Source organism: Miniopterus natalensis, chromosome 3 (assembly GCF_054644295.1).
Source record: "Miniopterus natalensis isolate mMinNat1 chromosome 3, mMinNat1.hap1, whole genome shotgun sequence".
NCBI classification, from domain to species: domain Eukaryota; kingdom Metazoa; phylum Chordata; class Mammalia; order Chiroptera; family Miniopteridae; genus Miniopterus; species Miniopterus natalensis.
The window spans coordinates 41665319-41686558 of NC_142083.1; the positions used below are offsets into that span (position 1 = coordinate 41665319).

Here is a 21240-nt window from a genome sequence, read left to right on the forward strand (position 1 = left end):
AAAGTGAGGAGGTGATGTTCACAGGGTAGAAAGTTCTGAGTACCCAAATAAGTTCTGGAGATCTCATACACAGCGGCGTCTCTAGCTAACAATGCTGAATTATATGCTAAAACTTTTCTCAAAGGGTAGATCTCACATTAAGTGTTCTTAACACTAAACATGTTACTATACATTTATAATACTCGATTAAAGCTCATTGATAAAATATAAATAGACATTCGTCTCAGTGTTATAATATGCTATGCAGCATGAAGCACAGCAAACTCAGGATCTTCAAGAAACATATGCCTACCTAATAACATGCTTAATTAACATCAGTACAAACCAGTAATTGTGTTTAATAAACACAAAATACAACCAGCTCGTTGCTGAGCTCTTATTTTCTGCTAGTCATGAAGCCCTTCGCTTGCTTCTTTTCTTAAAAGCTGCTAAAACCCAGGTAGTGAAGTTAAAAAAAAATCCCCAAACAAAACCAAGCTGACACAATACAAATTATAGACCCTCCGAAATATCTTAATGAAGAATTAGAAGCTGGAAGTACAATGTGCAATAGCTTACAAGTCCGTGGTTGTCTGTGGGAGCTGAGCCTGGGGGATGGTGCAGGGAGGCCTGAGGTTCATCCCAAGGAGCTGCTGGCCTGAGCTGTGCTGCCTGGAGGAATCAGCTCGGGCGGCCTCCGTGCTCAGCGGTTACTAGCAGAGCTCCTGCGGCAGGACGCCAGGGACCACCCGGGAGGGGTAGAGCGGGCACAGACTGAGGAAGGCTACTGTTAACTGGATCGGGTGAACAATGGGTTTGTGGTAAAGACGACCACTATAGTTAGCCCCAAAGCAAAACGTCTTGAAAGACTGATTAATGGACAAATGAATTCTTTTCTTTTCTCAAAATGTAATCATTCATTACAGGAAAGATCACAGAAATTGTGAGATGCCATTACCATTTCCCAAAGGAGCTCAAGATCTGTATTGACTTGGGTTTTGAGTCTTTTTGTCTTAACAATGTTCCCCAAAAGATTGGATTCTGTTCTTCCTAGTGCCTAAGTCATTATTTGAGGAACAAAGTGGGTGTTTCGAGAGTCACATTAATCCTTTTATGATAATAGGTACTTATGAAGGCACATTCACTTTTTAATAATTCTAAATAGTATCTTAACTACAAAGATGAACTGTAGGTAACAGAGATAACAGGACTCCCAGGCTCTTTAAAGAACTGGGGGCAGGGGGAAAGGAGAAAGAGAACATTTAAGGCAATTCAACTCACAAAAGTCACGTGAATTCCGCGAGGGGCTCCGGGCGGCCAGGGCGCTCCCCAGGCCGGAGAAGCCCTCACGCGGGCCGGGCGCAGAGGATGGAAGCTGCCGGGCGCAGCGGCTGGCCTGGGCGAGTCAGCGTGAGGCCCGGAGCTGCGGACCGGCGGGGCTCTGGGTGCGGGAGCCCGGACCTGGCCCCACCACGGAGCTCGGCTGAGTCGTCCCTGCCCTGGCCCCAGTCCCCAGCCGTGTGTCCGATGCTGTCCACCTCGGGGGCCGTGGTGAAGCGTGAGGGGTCCTCGGCCCCCCAGACCTCAGAGCCAAAGGCCCTTCACAGGTGCAGCCGCTACAGACCTTCAGCTGTGAAACCCATCGGGCAGAAGCGCAGCTTCCAGAGGGAAGACGACGGCACCTCGTCCGCACCGTGTGAGGCCCAACAGGGGAACCGGCCCAGGGTTGACGGTGACTGTCCCCGTAATGCTACAGCCTTTCGGCTGGGACAAGTGTAAACACAAGTTTATGGCACAGACAATTTTTGTTCCACCAAACATTTCAGATATGGAAGCTGTGTGGAAAGAGGCAAAACACGATGAATTGATGGATACTAAGTTGAGATGTGTTTTTGAAATGCCCAATGAAAATGATAAATTGAATGAAATGGAATCTGGCAAAGCAGAAGAAGATATGCTTACCTACCATTTCATTGGTAGTATGGCGCACGGTGACCATTTTTTGTGTGTACATCATATAGGCTTTGCCTTGAATGACCTCTCACAGTTAGAAAACGCAATAAAAACCAACTGTTTGGCTACTGGACAAAGTGTATATATTATCAGATCATCACTAGCAGATGTCACTCTTTTAAGAAATTCATAAAGAACTGTTCTTTGTGGTTTTAATAAGAATTCAAGAATTGTTCAGTCTTGTAAATGTTACTTTAATAATACCTTTAAGTTTTACCTGTTGCTGTTACCTCTTGAAATATGATTTATTTAGATTGCTAATCCCAGTCATCCAAGAAATGCCAAGAGGTGTCCTGTGGGGGCAACGGTGCCTTTTACAGTGTAAACTGGCTCCTTTACCTTCGCTAATGTTGTAGGAGAATTTTTCTTAACCCTTGTGAGGAAGTTGTTGACTGAGTTTTTCATTCTTACAATTCTGTCTCATGGTATTTAACATAAAAAAAAACTAAAAAAATTATGTGAATTTCTTATTGAGCAAGTTAGGTTTCAGTTGATCAAGATAATGCATGATGGGATAACTAATTCCTTCATTGACCTGTAAGAGTACTTTCTATGAGCTCTTCTATTGTAAAAGGAAAACAGGCTTCTTTTTTAATCCCTGTTTTGAAGTTACAGTCCCAGTCCCCCCACCTTAATTCACGCTCTTTGACTTAAACATGGCTTGAGAAATAAAAGTCCCCATGATTCAGGCAGAAGCTGTCAAACTTTCAGGCCCAGGAAAAAGAGTGTTGTGCTCAGATTGGGTACACAAATGAAATTCATTCAAAGGAAGACAGAGGAGCCAATTCTGCAAATAAATGTCCTGGTCCTTTGCAGTGATACTCCTCTCGTGGCCCCATCTCTTCTGGATGTAAATGTCACAGGAAACTTCCCACATCCACCTTCACATCTCAGTGCACTAGCTAAATATCTCAGGGGAATCAAGATTTCCTAATGAGAAATCTTGTAATTCTGTGTTTGCATTCCAGAATTGTGCAGACTATATTTTCCAGTTGAAACAGTTCTACATGCAAACATCCTCAGAAACCAGTTCTTTTTCATCTGACTGATTACTCTTATAATTAAGAGTTTGAAAACATTTTCCATATACTTTTAACATAATCACTGAAAATAAAAAATAACAGCCAAGTAACTAAGTCTTAAACTCTAAGCACATTCTAAATATTTAAGTTGATTTTTATAATTTAAATGGTAACTTCTAAATCCAATTTATGAAATAAGAAAGCATTTACTCTAAGTGGTGTACCTTTAACTTCTGAAGTTTTTATGTGGCAGTTTAGTGATTAATCACTAATCTTAGTAAATGCCAATTTTCTACGCTTTAGGAGTAAGAACATCTACTTGTGCAGCTCAAGTGGAAAAGCTATCTGGTTGAACCAGATACCTGCTTTAATCATTTATCTGCTCCCAAACTCTCCAGCTGGATAAACTGACACATGTCCAATGTCACTTTCATGCACAAGTGGAACAGAACCTTGTGTCCTGAGGCCCAATGCAATAGCTTGAGTCATGGAAACCAGGTGAGAAGCATACTGCCGAGTAAACCAGAAAGACATTTTAATTTTAACCAGACTTCAAATGAACATCAAATTTTTCTGGAACGTATACTTTTCCAACCTGTATTTCATGTTTTTTGAAGTACCTGCTGCCAGAGCAAAACAAAATATTTCTGGTTACTTGAAGGAAAAAATGTAATAGTTACTCATTTTTGGAAACACACAGTCCCGTAACTCTTACACAGAAATATGCAAATCTTTCTAGAACTTGAAAATATGGTAGGAAATACTTTTTCAAACAAGGTTTTAAATCAACTGGGAAGTGAAGTAACCAGAGACAGCTTGCCAGACTTCTGTTCACCCCGGACCCTGCCCGCCTGAGATGACTGAAGAGGCTCATTTCAGAAATACTTGGGGCATCCAAGTTCCACAGAGTTGGGCCTTGACTGCATTGTCTCCTACACTGAGCTCCACTGGACCATGAAATTCTGCACCCAGAAATCTCTCAGGAAGATTACCATTTTTGAGAAGAGCCTGAGATGACTGTACTGCCTATTTCACACGGTATTTTTTAAAGACTGAATTTTTATTCATTTTTAAATTAAAAAAATTTTTAATTTTTTTGTAGCTAGCTTTCCCTTTTTCTTTAAATTCTGAGCTTAATTATTTTTATTTAAAAATCTTTAACTTTTATTTTTCAATTACAGTTTACATTCAATATTATTTTGTATTCATTTTAGGTGTACACTATAGTGGTTGGACAAACTATATACTTTACAAAGTGTCCCCCCAATATTTCCAGTACCCACCTAGCACCACATGCAGTTATTACAGTATTGTTGACTATATTCCCCATGCTGTACTTTACATTCCTGTGACTGCTTTGTAATTACCAATTTGTACTTAACAGACTGAATTTTTAAACTCTGATGACTCAATATTGAGAATTTGGTTAAGACGTGATTTGGTTAAGGCGCATTATCTTAGAAATACTGGCAGTGAATTTGCTATGCTACCTTTGGTACAAATTAGAGATGGCTTCTATGTTGGTTTTGACTTGGTTATTTATTCAGCTCAATAAATACTGTTCATTTATTATACTGATCATTTCAATTTTGAATTTGGATATTAGTTTGAGAACTTTGATGGTGAGATTGTTCCTGTAATTGCTAGTATTTCCATTTTCATTTAACACCTTCATATATGGCTTCTAGTTTTAAAAGTGTTAACTGGATTCTCTTTTTTCAAAGGATGTAAGTTTAGGTCTATGGGGTTTTTCATTGAATCAAAGTGTGTGCCCAGGTAAGAACTTCTCACATAAAGACGAAGTCAATGTATGAACATCTGGCTAGGAACTGCTCGTTGTAAGAGCATGCTGAGCTCTCAAATTAAAATTCGCATCACTTTCAATGATTACTAATGTGTTCTGTTAAAACAATTTTGAGACCATTAGTTATATGTGCTATACCTTCAGTCATAAGTGAATGATGACTTACCTGATGAAAAAGGGGTGAGCACCGCAGAAGACGTTTGACTTTCCAGTTCTCTTTTTTCTGATCAATGGATTTTGTTTTATTTATTTAACTTTATTTTTCCCCACCACCATTTATGTCGTCTGTGCCCACTTCCACCTCCACCCACCCCTCCCCGCAACAGGCAATACTGAATAGTTTTATACAACCTGTACTAATTTATGTCATACGCGATAAAGGTTATATTGTGAGCGTGTTTACAAGCAATTTTTTTCACGTGACATGACTAGATAGCTTCCTCCCTGTTACCATCAAGAGTTATAAGCTGTCAGATGCAAGGACACGCCGGCCAGGCTCCTTTCCAATCACTATGTACAGATGTGCTGCACCACTAAGCTAGGAGACCCCATTTGGATCAAAACCATAAGTAGAAATACTTAAAACTTAAATATTCTTAAATATTGTGGATTTATATATTTAATTGGTATCTAGGATGAATTCCTAATCTAAATTGTAGATCTTCCTCTTCCTATATTCTTTAATTTTTTCAATATATTTAAACTAAAATAATAAAAAAATCCAGACAGTTCACCCATTTCTCCCACCCCCACCTCTTGCAACCACCAATCTGTTCTCTGTGTCTATGAGCTTGTTTTTTGTTGCAATTTTTTAAAGACTCCACATATGAGAGGTCATATAGTATTTTTCTTTCTGTCTGACTTATTTCACTTATGTTCTTGTTGCCCATAGAGATGTGTGAAGAACCTACATCAGCATCTTCATGTGGGCAATGGTGAGCTGAGGCAACCATGGGTACCAGTTATCAGAAAGAGGAAGGTGCTTGAGAAGCATCGTTTTGCACGAATTACCTGCACAACTGCTTCAGATTTCTACATTATGTGTAATCCTATTTGGACTAAAATACCAAACTTTTATCCATTGACAAAAAGCTATTTGCTAATAATATATTTCTTGGTATTCAAAGTTTAGTTATCTCACCACAAGGAGCCAACCACTCATCATAGCCTTTTCTTAAGCACATATAAATTCTTTTACATTACAGACTCCTGATGCTTACATAAGGCATGATGTCTGTTTCGATTACAGATGTCCACATTAGCTACATTTTATTTACCATTCAGAAAATACAGGGTGGGCCAAAAGTAGGTTTACAGTTGTTCGTATGGAAGATAATACAATAATTGAAAAATAATAATACAAGAATAAACTGTGTTTCGCATACAATTGTAAACCTATTTTTGCCCCACCCTGTATGCTAGCTTCATATGAACAATTTCCTTTACTTTTTAAATAAGTAATAAGGCAGAGATTAAAAATGAAATGAAAAGGGTAGAAACTAAATAAAAAGTTGTATTTTAAAATTAAATGTGAAAACATGTGCCAATTAGGGACATTTATGTGCATATTTCGGGCAACTTTTCCCATTACATGAGTACCTCAAACATTTGCACAAAACATTAAATGATAAATCCACTTGAGGATAAATGTCATAGTGGACGTGTCGTACATGTGCATGCGCGCACAGATGCTAAATTTACAAAACTTGTCAGATAGCTGGTGGTCATGGTTGAATTAAGATTACTGAGAGTCATCCAGATTCCAATTATATTTATACATACATTGTACATTTATAAAAACCTTACAAATAATCCTATTTTTCCAGGAAGACAATATAGGTAACAATTTAACACATATAGTAAGAAAACATCTTAAATTCATAAAATCACAATGAGATAAATTAAACAATTCAATCAGCTGATGGCTATGATGAATAAAGATTCACAATAAGGATTTTTTCCATTTTTCATGTTTGACACAATAGCATGTCCTTTATTCATTCTAATATGTAGTTTCTGTTAAGTTTGAATTGTCTTAATGTAAGAAAGTAAAACATTTTGAAATATGATCTGGTAGAAAGCCACACACACATTTTAATCAGTAGTTTATATCAAGAAAATTTCTAGTGTTGCTAAATCTAAAGTATATAAACTGGAGAGATTATTTGAATTGTCTCCTAATAAGTAGATGGTTAATTATATTTTACTGAGCAATTCTGCCATTAGCTGACATGTCGTACTGTGTTCTGAGAACACTGTGAGGAACCCAAATTTCACTTTCTTGTACTGAGGTCATATGGTGCAAAAGAGAAAGTGGTATAAAGTTATAATGTGAACTGGGAATAAACCCTTTATATCATTTTTTTCTAGGAATATTAACACTCACCTTTGTCATGTTAATTGCACAGTTTATTTTAAAAATGAAATGCTAAATATTCCTAGGAATAGATCATAATATTTCATTGACTGGGATAATCAAAATGAGTCCGGTTTATCGTGAGGATAGTAAACCCACAGAGGGGAGACACAAACTAATTCTATTCATGAAAACAGTCCCACTTTGAATTTACAATATCTATAGAGTGCTGTATTTGATTTGTAAGGATGTAGACAGCAAAAATATTCACATTCAGCCATGTACAGAATTTATGTTTCTTCTATTCAGGAAGACCGATTATACTAAGTTAACGAGGAAAACTTAACAGAGGAAATTCTGTTTAGGAGACTTATTCAACTGAGAATTCCTTTTTAGAATATAGTTTAGAAGAGTAATTAGAGAGGTCTCAGGTGTTTTTCATCCGTAGGTCGTCTCTTTCTACCTGAATTACAGTTTCATGGGTAATGGTGAAATAAATTAAGAATGTCAATGTTGTAAACTTATTGTAAACAAATGCCAACATCAAAAAAACTATACTTAATTATTGCACGATTCCTGGCAGTGAGGTGACCAATGATGAAATGATCGTTTATGCTCTTACCTTTAGACGCAGCGCCTTGGTAAGGGGGCCTAAGGTGGGTGGGCTAACATGGGCATGATAAAGCTGGGCACAGGAGAGCCATCCGCTTATGTCTTGGCTACTCTCTTTTCATCCCAAATCGCTTCATCACCTACTTTACCAATGAAATAAAAAGCAATCAAAGGAGAATTATGTTGAATAGTTACCAGTCGTGCTGTAATAATGTAAATCACAGCGGGAGTGTTCTGTGAGCAAACTTCACGCCGCCCCCACGTGCGCCTGCACACACCCGGTCTGGTGTGCAAAATGGGAGGGCGCCCCTAGTGGCTCACCATCCTGCCTTTGACTTTCCCAGTGTTTCTCAAGGTAGGCGCACAGGCCCAGGGAGCCCCTTACCCATGCTTACAGCTGGGTACTACTTTTTTACACACACACTGACTCCAGCTCCTCACAGCAAGTAAGAGCTTATTCCACCTTGAGGGGGTTAAAAAAACAAAAGGGGCGAATCCACTTTTTGGAAAATACTTTTTGGTAACTTTCCCCCCTCCATACTGAACTCCTCCCTCACTCTACAACCCTGCTGCTCGTATAGTGTTTTCAAGGAAAGAGAATTATAGTAATAACACGTCAGCATGGAGGGAAAACCAGCGTCGAAATGCTATACTGCTTCCAAAGCGCAGTAGCTCTGCTGTGTGGCTGCTTCTAATCAACAGTGCAAACGGCAGTGATTTCCCCTGGGAAACGGTATAGTGCGAGAGCCACCCGGGAAGGGCCGCGAAGGTACAACGTGTTCAGTCCGAGCCTCGCGTCGGCTGGAAGCGGGGGCGGAGGCACCGAGGCCGCGGCGGCCGCCCGGGCGCGGGGGCAGGGCCGGCAAAGCCCCGCGCCGGCCCGGCTGCGCTGCGCGCCCGGAGCGCGCGGGGAAGGCCGGGGCGGGCGCTCGCGGGGCTCCCGCACGCCCCCACCGAGCTCGTTTCGCTGGCTGTCTTTTAAATACGCAAGAGCGGTAACCGAGCGGGCCTACGCAATGCAAGAGTTCAGATAGCCCAGAGGATCTAACAGCAGGGGAAGCTTTCTCCCTTCTACCCCTAGGAGGAAGCGGGTTTCGGGGAGCACACCGAGGAGCCGCTGGCAGCAGAGAAGCCTCACGCTCAGGCCCCCCCGCCGAATGCCTGCGCCGGGCCGCCGGCCCCAACCCGCGCCCCTGGGAGCGGCGCGCGGCCGCCCGAGCCGTTCCCGGCGGCTCCCCAGGCGGCCGCGGGGGGCGCACCTTAGGAGGCGGCGGGGCGGCGAGAAGCGCGCTCCATCGCTCAGGCGCTTTCGCATCTCCCGTGTGTAGTTCATATACCCACTGTCGGCAAGAAGCGCTGACAGTGCTACTGTGCGGTGAAATAGGCGAAAGTAACTCAGGAACAGGTTTTATGTCACGGATGGAGATGCACGGATGGAGATGGAAAACACAAGAGAAGAGATTAAGTTGTCTTATTAGAAGGAAAGGAGAGGTTTAAATGATTCAAAACCTAACCAAAAATTAATATATAGATATACTATCCTCCATTTGGTTCATGAGAAAATTATTTGCTATTAAAATCTCGTATCCTTATTTCTGATTTTCTTGATATGTTTCTCCTTAAAAATAAAATTTCAACTGTTTCAGGAATTTAAAAATTTGAAATAGCTACTTTTAATCTGGGTTCCAATAGAGAAAAATTAAATACTTACGATGAGTTGATTGTTATATCTTGAAAAAAATTAAATTTTACTTTTTTGAACCAAATAGGCTAGAAATAACGAGACCCATATTCCAATATTACCCCTAAAATAAGGGCCAACTAAAATAAGGTTCTGATTCTTTGTAATAATAAGAAATAATACCTTCTTAGAAGGTAAGTAAAATAAATTGAAGATCAGTAACAATGGAGAAAAGATTCAACCAAACATTTGAAAATTCTAGATTAAACTTAACCACAGGACCGTCATTGTTCACACAGTTATCATAAACAGTGAACGTTAACATTATTCTTGGTAAATTTATGTGTCAGTACAAAGTGTTATCTTCAGGTTACCTTGGCTTGAGTTCAAGACCTTTTAGTTCGAATTCTTCATGGAAGTTCTTGAAAGCTTGAAGCTATTCTTCAGTGTGCACCCTAGATTCCCGCACATTATGTGAGTTATGGCAACTCATTTGCTTAGAATTTAAATCTGGAACATAAATTTAATCCAGCCTCTCTTTTTCCTTTGGACAGCTCTGCCCAGCATCCCTGTCATGAACAGGCAAACTCTTTATTTTCATAAGGAACAAATCACTACATATTTGAGAGAAATAAGTCATCTGCGATCAGGAATTAGCAAATATACTGCCAAACTTTCATGTTAGAGACCATTCGTCTAAAGAAAGAAGTCCTCTTACCTGAAATTAAACAATGCTTTGCAAGTCTCTGGAGTTTGAAAATATAGTTGATGTTTATCAATGGTTATTTGAATCACAATTTTAACAGAAATGATCAACAACTTATCCTTTAGAATCTACAATTAAAACTGTCACACTTTTCCATCGCGATTTTGGGGTTTGTACCTATGGTTACACACAAAAAACCCAAAAGATGTGGAAAGTGCCAGAGCAAGGGGCTTTCATAAGAAAAGTGACTTAAAAAATTTTTTTTTTCTCTAACATTTACTCATTTTTTTTCCTGAACTGTAGATTTAGCCTGCTGAAGTCAATGGCCAAATGAAATGCATTTAAATCATCTAAATGATTTCCCTCTAAGTCAGTCCTGTGTCCTGGGAAGAAAGCGGCGCTCTGCTGCCAGTGAGAAGGTGGGCACAGCAGGGACCGTGACCAGTCAAGCCTGCTGCTGGGAAGCAGGACACCTGATGGAGGCAGCGCTCCAGGGCCCCGGGTGTGGCAGCAACTCTTCCTCCTCCTGCTGAAAGTCTCAGCCGGCTGAATGCATCTTCTTTGCAGTGTTTATGTGGACGTGTTCACAAGAGGCCACAATAAAAATCAGATACCATTTCACATTAGTATGTTATTGAAAACTTAGTTCTAGTATTCCTGGTGAGAAGCGACAAACTCCAGCAAATGTTTTCTTATCACTCTGGTCTTTATAGTGGTAAAAAGAAAATATGTTGCTAAAAACAAGACAAGCCCTGTCACTTTATTGCTATGGTCTAAGCAACTGGTACTAATTAATGATTTTCTGTATCATCTAAGACAAACAAATCAAGAATTCCATCTAAAGCAGTTACTGCAGAAATTTACTGTTAGGTCCCAGTTACGCCTTTGTTGAAGTTTTTTTTCTTTTTTTTAAACAAAAGGTACAAAAATATTTTCACTGAAGGTAACTGAGAAATTGTTTGATTTGACATAAAGATGAAGACACAGTTTCTTCTTCCTTTTTTTTTTTTGGAGACAGTACACTTTGTGATTCACAGGGTAACTTGCATCAGACGCAATTTAATGAAAGCTCTCAAATAAGCGATTTTATTCCTATCCATGATCGCAGACATTTACAAAACCATAACATCTGAGTTCACCTTAAAAAATAACTTATATAAAGCAGTGATATACACAGCACAAAATAGTTCAGGGAGGGGCAGGAGCAACTTTTAATAATTAAAATGTAAACGTGAAAAAAAAAGGGTGGAATAAAAGTCCCTACGTATTTCTACTTAAGATGTCATGTGATAATATTTTACAGTGTCCTGTGGGTCAATGTATGCATGTGCACATGTCCATGTAACATACACATATACAATACATTCTCTTTCCCACACATATACACACACAGATCATTACTTGCAGTTCATTTCAGGGCAATCCTAAGAGGCCGCTCCGTACAGTTGTTTGAATCACATTTGGACCCGCTTTCTTCACAAAATAGGGGAGAGAGCAGGAAATAAAAAGGTTGGTTTGGTGCGACTGAGATTCCTTTGCTTAACTGTACATGTGATGAGTAATTTTCTTCCCTAGCAGTTCTGTGAAGGGCTGACTCACTGTGGTTTTCATGAGGAGACTTGGTGATGGGTCACACACTCATTGTCATGCTAGGGGAGTACTAGAAAGAAAGAAGAATTCGGATTTTAACATCAGTTCTTTTACAGACCACTCATGTTCTCCGTGGTAGACAATCGCAACTATGAATTTTTAATGTCTTATAATCTTTTATGCTCAAGCTTTTAACCTCACACAACATAAACATAAGAAACTATAAAGAGAGTAAATTCATAGAGAGTTGACTTAGTCCTGGAATTTTTAACATTTCCTCTGGGAAGTAACCAGTCACATTCTCTCCCTGGACTCAGGTGGATAATCACCCAGTTCTTTAGCCTTTTCCCTCCAGCAGATTCGTGTTTCATGGGCATTTGTTACAATTTGGGTAAATTCAGTCCAAGGCTGAATCACGAGGACATCAGTCTGAGGGACGGCCTTGCTATCCGCTTCTTATGTAAACTTGGGAGGTCACCTAACCTTTCTGCGCTTCAGTTTCCTCGCCTATAAAACGGGTTTAATAATACCATCAATCGAAGTACTTAGACTACTTCAGGCTCGTTACACTTGGGCACATAAACATCTTTCCTACAGTCTCCACCTCGTCTTTTCTGGGTGGGCGTAGGGCACTGAGGTTACATGTTACTTGTCAGTTTGATGAGGGCGAGGCTTTCACCAATTTGGAAGTGGTCTCAAAAATGACTGAGCGAGGAACCAAGAGGAATTATTTTGATAATTATGCCAATCTCCCGTCCTGTTCTCGAGGACCAGACTGTGACAGGGAAGTTCCAGAGCAGCACTACCCAACAGAACTCTCTTCAATGATGGACATGCCTTAAGACTGTGCTGTCCGACACGGAGGCTGCTAGCTACAGGTGGCTACAGGGCACATGATATAAGGCTAGTGCCCCTGAGGAACTAAAGTTTTAATGTTATTTAAGTTTAAACATCCCCATAAAGCTTGTGGCCACCCTCTCGGACAGCACAGTTCTAGATCCTCTGACATGAGGGGGCGGGCAGCCATCCCAAATGGAGGGCGTTCCTAGATTAAAACATACATGTGGACCCTGAAATACTATAAACGTTTTACTAGAAACCTATGAGGACCGGGCAAAGGGGAATTTCTTTTAACACGTTAATAATGACTGTGCCTCACGGAAAGAGGCAGATAAAGTCAAGGGGGTGGGGGTTGGTCTTGGTTCCAGGGACTTAACCTGGAACGGTGATGACGCTGGGAAAGGGAGCACAGACTTTTACAAAAGGGAGCAGATGGGACAGAATGAAGTGAATTCCGCGTGAGCTGAGGTACTGTCGGAACCAGAAATGAGGTAAAAGGTGTGCACTCAGATAAGGATGGACTTATTAATATAGAGAAAACGAGATTCCCCAAGGAAGAGCACAGGTGACAATGGCTCAGCTGGCAGAAGTCTGGGCAGAAAGTCATTAGGAATAAATCCAGGGCTCAAATAAAAACCACTCATTGATCCTGAATAAAGGTGGATGACTGGGGCTGAAACCAGGTCACCAGACCATAGGGGAGGATTGTTAATCTTTTAAATACAGGTCAAATCAAGAAAAAGCTACCTGTTAATCACTTAACAGCCCCAAATTCTCTTTCAGTATAAGAAAGCTAAGTTATATGTTACTGAATGTGTGTGTTGTATTACAGCGAGTAGGGTGATTACAAAAAGGAGACCGCCAGAGAAGAGAAAGGGGGTTGTTTGATAGAAGACTTCTCCCCTTTACCCTTGATAATGGCAACGAAAAGCAAAGCAAACCAGAACCAAAAGCCAACAAGAGCCGTGAACAAGGACTGATGAAATGGAGCTCACCCCTGACCCTGTGCTGGGGGGTATGCCCCACCTCATCAGAAGAGACCATGCAAATCTCTCATCATAAGTGATGACGGCAAGCTTATCTGACTCCCTGGGGTAGGAATAAACAGTGGGAAAATAAATGGATACCAAGGTTTTAGAAAAAGTAGCTAACTTAGAGAATATGGCAAAATGGGCAGAGAAAAATTTAGCCTATGCTTTCTATAGCCATCCAACAGAACTTGCCGTGATCATGGGTGTGTTTTCTGTGCTGTTCAATACAACAGCCATTAGCCACACGTGGCGGCTAAACTCTTCCAATGTAGCTAGTGCAGCTGAAGATGTGGAATTCTGGTTGTATTTCATTATAATTAATTTAAATTTGAGTAACACAGCTAGATCATCAATCATTACTTCAAGACAAAGATTTCATTGGGTATATTGTGCCAATAATCTAAAAACAGTAAAAGAGACTAAAGCAATTCAGAAAGCACTTCAAAGGAAGTGTCTGAAAAAAATTTTATGGAGAAGTCATAACGAACTCCAGAGACCATCTCATTTAATGCACATTCTGAATTGTTGGGATTTTAAAAATTCTTGAATCCTTTTTCATAGGATTATTTCAGTTCACTCATCTCATATATGTCATGTCATGTTAGGGAACACAGTTATAGGTATATTACAGGCTTCATTCTAATATACAGTTAAAAAAATGGGTATATGTGAATAGATACATGTGCACAGTCTCTGCATGTCAAGCATGCTTGTTGGCTGCTACTATCTCTTCACACTGACAACTGTTATGATTTTTAACCTGTCACATTTCGAATGTTTTACAGAAAAATGAAAACGTGTTACAGACTCACTGGGAAGTTAGGAGACCTAGGCTTGTCCGGGGAGGAAGCTAAGTGGAAAAGTAAGGCACACAGAAGAGAAAGTAAGGGTCAGATTCGGTGAGAAAGGAAGGCGGCAGCAGCTCCAAGCAGCACGACTCAGGAAAATCAGCGTCTCATAGCGTCTAGTGTCTGAGCCGCACAAGAAGCTGGGAAAGGGCGCACCGCGTGCCCCTGGCGCGGTGTAACAGGTTGCACGGGGGGTGTCCACATAAGTGACATGCTGTTTAAACTGCGGAGGCTCATCGGCTGCTGCCTTTATTGAAAATGCTTCAACTACGTAAAACTAAAGGACGTCACAAAATTTCTAGAACAGCTCACAAAATGTGCAAGTAAAAGGGAATTCTGCCTTTGGTTACTGTTCTTCAGAGACGTGGCTTGGAGTTTTCCAGAAGGCAGGCAGAGGAGGTGTTAAACGGGGTATTGGATTTAGAGACATTAAATATTCATGCTGTCACGGCCTGAGACCACACCGTAACGTTTCCGCCGCACGGCCGCCTGGACCTGGGGAGACACCCGCAGTGTCTGCGCAGGATGCGGGGGTACCGGTTGCCCTGTCTCACGAGGGAGCAGGTGATAAAATGGCTCTGAGAAAGCTGTTGACAGCATTAGTGTTTGGTTTGGGGGGAAAAAAAAGTAAAACCTAAAGGTATAATTTTCAGCATATACTAGCTTGTTTTACCTTTTTATGTAAAATATATTTTGAAATTACATGCCTTGGTATGTACTAAAGAATTTGTGATTTTCCCTTTATTATATCCAGTTCATGCACCATGGAACCTATCAGAGATATCCATTAAATCCCTGAACAACGTGCGTAAGTTCCTGTTCATACACTTCAGATCTCACTATATTTCTATCTCTAAGTATGTATATAACATTTTATGTTCTTAATGAGAAATAAGTATAGTGCAGCTACTCTGAGCTAAACTAAAGTGAGATAAATTTAGTGTGTATGTGACTATGTAAAAAAGTTGGCCATCAGTGATTTCTTTGCAAAAGCAGAAAATGACAAAGGGCAGTAAGGGGGTGAGAGACGATATCACACCTTGTTTATAATTCCTATCTGATACCATGATTTTCATATTATTTTTGCTCAGTTGATTATAGTTTGTCATGGAGAACACATTCTGCTAAATTAATTAAAAAAATAAGATTAACTGATTTTTTTACTCAAAAAGCATGAAACACTATTTTTTGAACTAAGCCTTTTTGTATTCTGTATTTTCAAAACCAAACATTTAATAGAGTTTACACTAGGGGGCATCTTTGTTTCTTGAAATAAAGGCCTTGTTTACGATCTAAAAAACAGGAGGTTGAATAGTGAAACATTCTTGATTCACATTTTTCTATGTAAAGCATGTTGGCATTGCAAGGTTTCTCACCTCGGGTGGGGAATTTTTGTTTCTATATTAATAAATGAAGTAGCACCTGTGAAGTGACCGAATAGTGTCTGTACATAAGAACCACTCAATAGATGTTTGCTCCCTTCCCAGGCTTCCTTCAGGTTTAACTTCAAGAAAAACACTGACCAATCCTCAAAAGGCAGACCACTCAGCAATATGTGCTTTTCAGAGTTATGGGCATAAAAAAACACTAGAATTTGCATGTTCATTCACTGGAAAATGTTTTCTTTTTCTTTTTTGAGAGGACAAGCTGGGGACAGTGAAACAAGGAAGGGCTTAGTAGACAGAAGCAGCAATAGGAGAGAGCCAAGGTGGGGCTGCTTTGGCTCCCTAGAAACATTATAGGAAAGAAATGAGCTGAGGTGGGGCTGCTGTCAGAGAAAAGGGGCCTTGGAAACAGGTTCAGGGGGTTAGCCCTGAAGTAGCTGCCGCTGCTCATTGCTCCCCTGGCTGCAAGTCTCTTGGGGACCCTTAGAATTTCGGAGATGCATGCCTGAGAGGGAAGGAGAGGGGGAAGGGAAGGGCGTAGGTGTGCTCCTGTGAGGGAGAGCACCTCGTTTTCTTTTTGAATTCATTAAATTGTTACGCCTTTTCCTTGATTATAGTAAAGATAATTTATTGGAGATACATAGTCTATTTCTTCCTAAAGCCTTAACATTTGTCAGCAAGGAATCTCTTTTGTCTTTCTTCCTCTCTGCTCTCATTTCTTGGTCTTTTAAAAAAGTCTAAACAAAAATGTGTGGTGAGATGATAGAGAAAACCACAGAAAAAAATGACATCATTCATAATATGGCAGAGTCCTCACCAGGCAGACAGAAGAATGGAACCACCAGGGCGGACCTGCTGCTAAGGCTGCACAACCTCTGGGAGGCGGTGCCGTTTCTCAACCACCATCCAATTCGTTTGCCTCTAGGGACTTTTCTGGTGGGAAGAGGGGAGAGGGAGGGAGAAGAATGGCCGGGAATTTTGTTTTCTCTAACTCTGTAGAGCATTCTGCATTTTACCTCCTCCTTGGCAATGAGGCTGGGCCAGGAGTCAGGCATGGGTGAGGCCCTGCTCCAGCTGTTCTCTTTTCTATGCAGTATCACAAAAGGGCCTGCTGTTTCACATGTGCATACTCCCTGGGGTTAAAGGGTGAGGCTGGTATGTACTCTGAACAAAGGAGTTTTTAAAGTCCTGTTGTATCTGATTCTTTGATCCCCATAGGGAGATTTCTGTGCCAACTCTGCAGTGGCACCCCCTTCTGACTGTTAAACGGGGCAGCAGCCAGGAATGACAAATCTGGGAAGGAAGGAGAGGGGAGAGCTCCTCTGGAGTTAAAGTCATGTGGAAACTTATAAAAAAAGTTTTCTTGTCCAATCCAAAATTAGTAATTCCCTCTACGTTTTTAAAACACCTGGTTTATATCTACGATAGTACTTCTTAATCTGACACATGGTTTAATTAGCTGTGTAAGTATGTTCTCATCTGATTACATTTTCTTGAGGTTAGGGATGTGTTATATTTATTTCATTCAGAATACTCTGTCCGTAACCTAGAGCTTTCGATAAAGCAGGCTCAATAAATGTTGACTTGAACTGGATTATCATATACTTCACTGAATTATATCATTTGAGTGCTGAAAGAATTAGCATGAAAGGAGCTAAATGTGTCTAATTAGATAAAACAAACGTTAACTAATTAATTAAAATTAACTAATTTGTCCACAGTCTTGCAACAAACTAGTGAAAGAATCAGGGTCTAAAAAATAATTTCCATAATTCTAAGCATTTGACAAACTACAGTTTCTCATGTATTTCCTATTTCTTCATCACAATGGGCTACTCTTTTGATTTTTTTAATATAAATTTTTATGTATACTTTTTTGTTCTCACTAATATATATATATGTACACAAACACACACATAGAGATACAGGGTGGGGCAAAAGTGGGTTTACAGTTGTCCATACAGAAAATAATACAATAATTAATAAGTAATAATTAATAATACAAGAATAAACTGTGCTTCACATACAACCATAAACCTACTTTTGCTCACATCTGTGTATATAAAGGGTATCCCCAAAAATATATACACACTTTAAATGATTATTAATTCCAATGGGTTAAATCTGAAAAGAAAGAAACATTAACTGAGCTATCAGCTATAAAGGGTGTATACATTTTGGGGGGACACCTTGTATATCCTGGAAATAAAACAGACAAACTAGAAATCAGCATAATTTTACTTCTAGTTTTAACAGAAGTAGAGTCTAAAGTCAGGGCAAATCTTACCCCACTCAGAGGCGCTAGGTCAACTCCAAGAAGTAAAAGAACCCATAGAACACCCAGTCTTCGGTTCTATTGGGAAAGCAGCCACTTTGTGCAAAAGTGGGCAAGTGACTAGCTGCTGCTCCAAATTCTGATGGTGTCACCTCTGGTAAAGGGTGAATTAGGGCAAAATGAGGGTAGTTTTTCCTTCTGATTCTGTCTGTAGTTTGGTGGATTCTTCATAATCAGTTTTAAAGATGGCGATAGGTGTGTGGAGGCACTGATCCTACGAATATGAAACTTGTTTGGGGTCTGAAACCCTTTATGCTACACTCCAGTCCAGGAGTTCTTAGCGGAGAATGTGCCGCAGCATCACCCACAGAGCTTTCTCACACTCGGGTTTGCCCAGCCCCACTCCTGCAAATTCAGGCTCACTAGGTCAAGGGAGGGTTCCGGTGAATTCTATTTTTAAAAATTCTATAGATGCTTCAAATGTCAAAGATTAGTTTAAAAATCACTGTATTATGTAATAACCCCTTGAGAAAAGACACCGCATTGTCTTTCTGGTCTCTCTAGTACCTAGCATGGCCCATGGTGAATGCTCAGTAAACTGTTTGTTAAATGAACAAGTGAATTGTATTGCTTCTTTTTGCTCCTGTCTACTTACTTCTATGGAGACATGAATGACACTGCCTTTGCCTAACTTAACATTATACTCACACTCAAAAAGAACTTGGGTAGCCGGTTGAGGTTAAATGTAAAAAACAGGTTAACAGGCCAGGCAGGGAGGTCTTATAGGTAATATTCAGAACCTTAAGGACAGACAGCACTGAGAACAGACCTGGGTTTGCAGTGATCCGAGACATTTCAGCAACGTGAAAACTTACAAAAACTATCAAATATGCAACCTATTTCCAGTGTGTTCCTTAACAGCAGATGTTCTCTATAAGAAAATTCATATTATAATTTTTGTCTTTGTAACTATGTACATGGGAGTAAAAAAGAAAAAGTTTATTTTTTAATTTTTTCAAAGAAATTTCACTTAATTTTCTAACTTTTAAAAGACCAACCTATTGAACTCTAAACAGTTGTAACACTGGCTTTATGCATTAATTCTAACAGAAGAGCTTCAGAAGTAAAATCTGGACAGAGTAATGCAGTCAAGGGAATACTTACACTCTCACTCTGAAAAGGGTTTAAGAAATTTCCCCCCATTTCGCTATCATCCCTTGGAGTGCCCGGTTGATTACTCAGGCTCATATTATTGGGAGAGTTCTGTAAACAAGATTTAGAAAACAAGGCATTGTTGAAGATTTTAATTTCCCTCTTGCATTGTACTGTTTCAAAAATGGAATCTATAGCAGCATCTCTAAGGACAAAGCCGACTTGTGATTCTAATCTTAGACCATGTTTTCTAGTTCATTCTTTGAACCTTGACAAGTACTAATGCTTTCCCAAATGAAAATTAAAACACACACAGAACACCCAAAATAACCCACCACAACTCTTTTTCTTAGTCTCAGAATCAATATCTATTCAATTCCCCGTCCTCAGCTTATAGAGTTCCTAGAACTCTGGAGAGTTTCGAAACCATTCCCAGTGGGGGCCCCATGAGACAGCCTGCTTACTGCTCAGGCGTGACAGGGCAACTTCCCTTGGTGCTCTACTGACCAAACTTCAGAAGGCCACCGTTTTCATAAACATTCCCCTTTCATTTCACATCGGTTTGCACAGTAACACTATCTTAACCATGATTTTTCTATGAACCGTAAGGAAAAAAAGAAGACAGTTAACAACTAGAGTTAAGAAGAGAAATACCTTAGGACCTGAGAATTCAACATGTACTTTTAGAGCAAGAGAAGGCCCCAAGGGGAATCTGCTTTAGAACCTTTTCTTATCATTAGCTTAAGACTAGATTTACTTTGAAACTTTCCTTTCAGGTCAAATGGCTGATATCAGCAATCTAATCAAACACTAAGTTAGCAGTATACCGCTTCATATTCTATTTAAATATGCTAGTCTGATTATTACTATACGGTTTTAACCCTGTGAGGTCACCCGATGCTCCACGTCTTAGGAAATGTGAACAGAATGACCTTGGCGTATAAAGCATGTCCACACAGTACTGCAACTCTGACTGAGGGACTCTTCCCAGGTCCAATTTATCGACTTGTAAAAATCAACTTCAAGGTTAAAAATTTTTTATTTGTTATTTCAAGTGAGAGAAAGGTTTTAGATTTTTTTCCCCCTACACCACTGATACTATACTCTGTTTTTAAATTCATTTTTTAACTGTTTAGAAGAAAATTGCACTGAGGATAAGACTTAACTGAAACAGTTGTCTCATAAAAATTAAAATTTCATGAGTGAGAATATGTGCTTTTAAAAAATATGATTAAACTGTAAAGCAGACACAGGTAGAGGAACTGGTGGAGATACAGCTTGTATGTTGTCCTGCTGTGCACCCCACAGGGAGGATCTGACAACAGGGAGCGTCTGAGTCCACAGGAGCTCAATTTGCCAATGAACCACACCAGCTGGGGAACCAGAGTCTAATGGCATAAAGAGAACTCTTTTTGTTTTTGATAAGTTTTTCTCTAAAAATGTTAAGTTTCCCAAGTATAGAAAAAAGCAAATGTACTTTGAAATGAACACGGGTAACTTGATTTCCCCCAAAAACACACACAAAAAAACATGTAAGTAAAATTTAATTAATTACAACTAACTAAGCTATACTTACTCGTTATTAAAGTTATTAACTAATCAACTGTGTTTTAAAAATAGGAATGATAATGCTGACTTAGCTCAAAAATAAAAGTACATTTATACAAATATTGTAAGATTTACCCCAAATCTATGTCTTTTTGGTGAAGGCAGATTTCTGCCATTTCATATAAATAGAGAAATTGGTAATCTTAGAATAAAAAATAACCTAACATCTGTATAAGGGCATGTGAGGAGGCACTTGAAAGCTGAATATTTCTACATATTCAAACAAATCCATGAAATGAGCCCTCTCCATTCCAGTGTAACAGTCACACCGCCAGTGGTTCCCCAGGTGCCCTGAGAGGAGCAGCACAGCCCTGAGTAACTTGGGGCATTCTCAGACT

The 21240-nt window shown here is 39.9% G+C and overlaps 1 protein-coding gene across 4 annotated transcripts in view; it reads right to left on the bottom strand.

The window, feature by feature from the left end:
• Positions 1-10214: 10214 nt before the first annotated feature.
• Positions 10215-21240, bottom strand: part of SSBP2 (single stranded DNA binding protein 2) — a 239473-nt gene continuing 228447 nt past the window's right edge. For all 4 annotated transcript variants that reach the window (XM_016210348.2, XM_016210346.2, XM_016210347.2 and 1 more), the window contains 2 exons: positions 19307-19405; positions 10215-11833 (listed from right to left, as the gene is read on the bottom strand). In XM_016210348.2, coding sequence (XP_016065834.1) covers positions 11804-11833; positions 19307-19405 — 129 coding nt within the window. In that variant the 3' untranslated portion in view covers positions 10215-11803. The remainder of the gene's footprint in view (positions 11834-19306; positions 19406-21240) is intronic.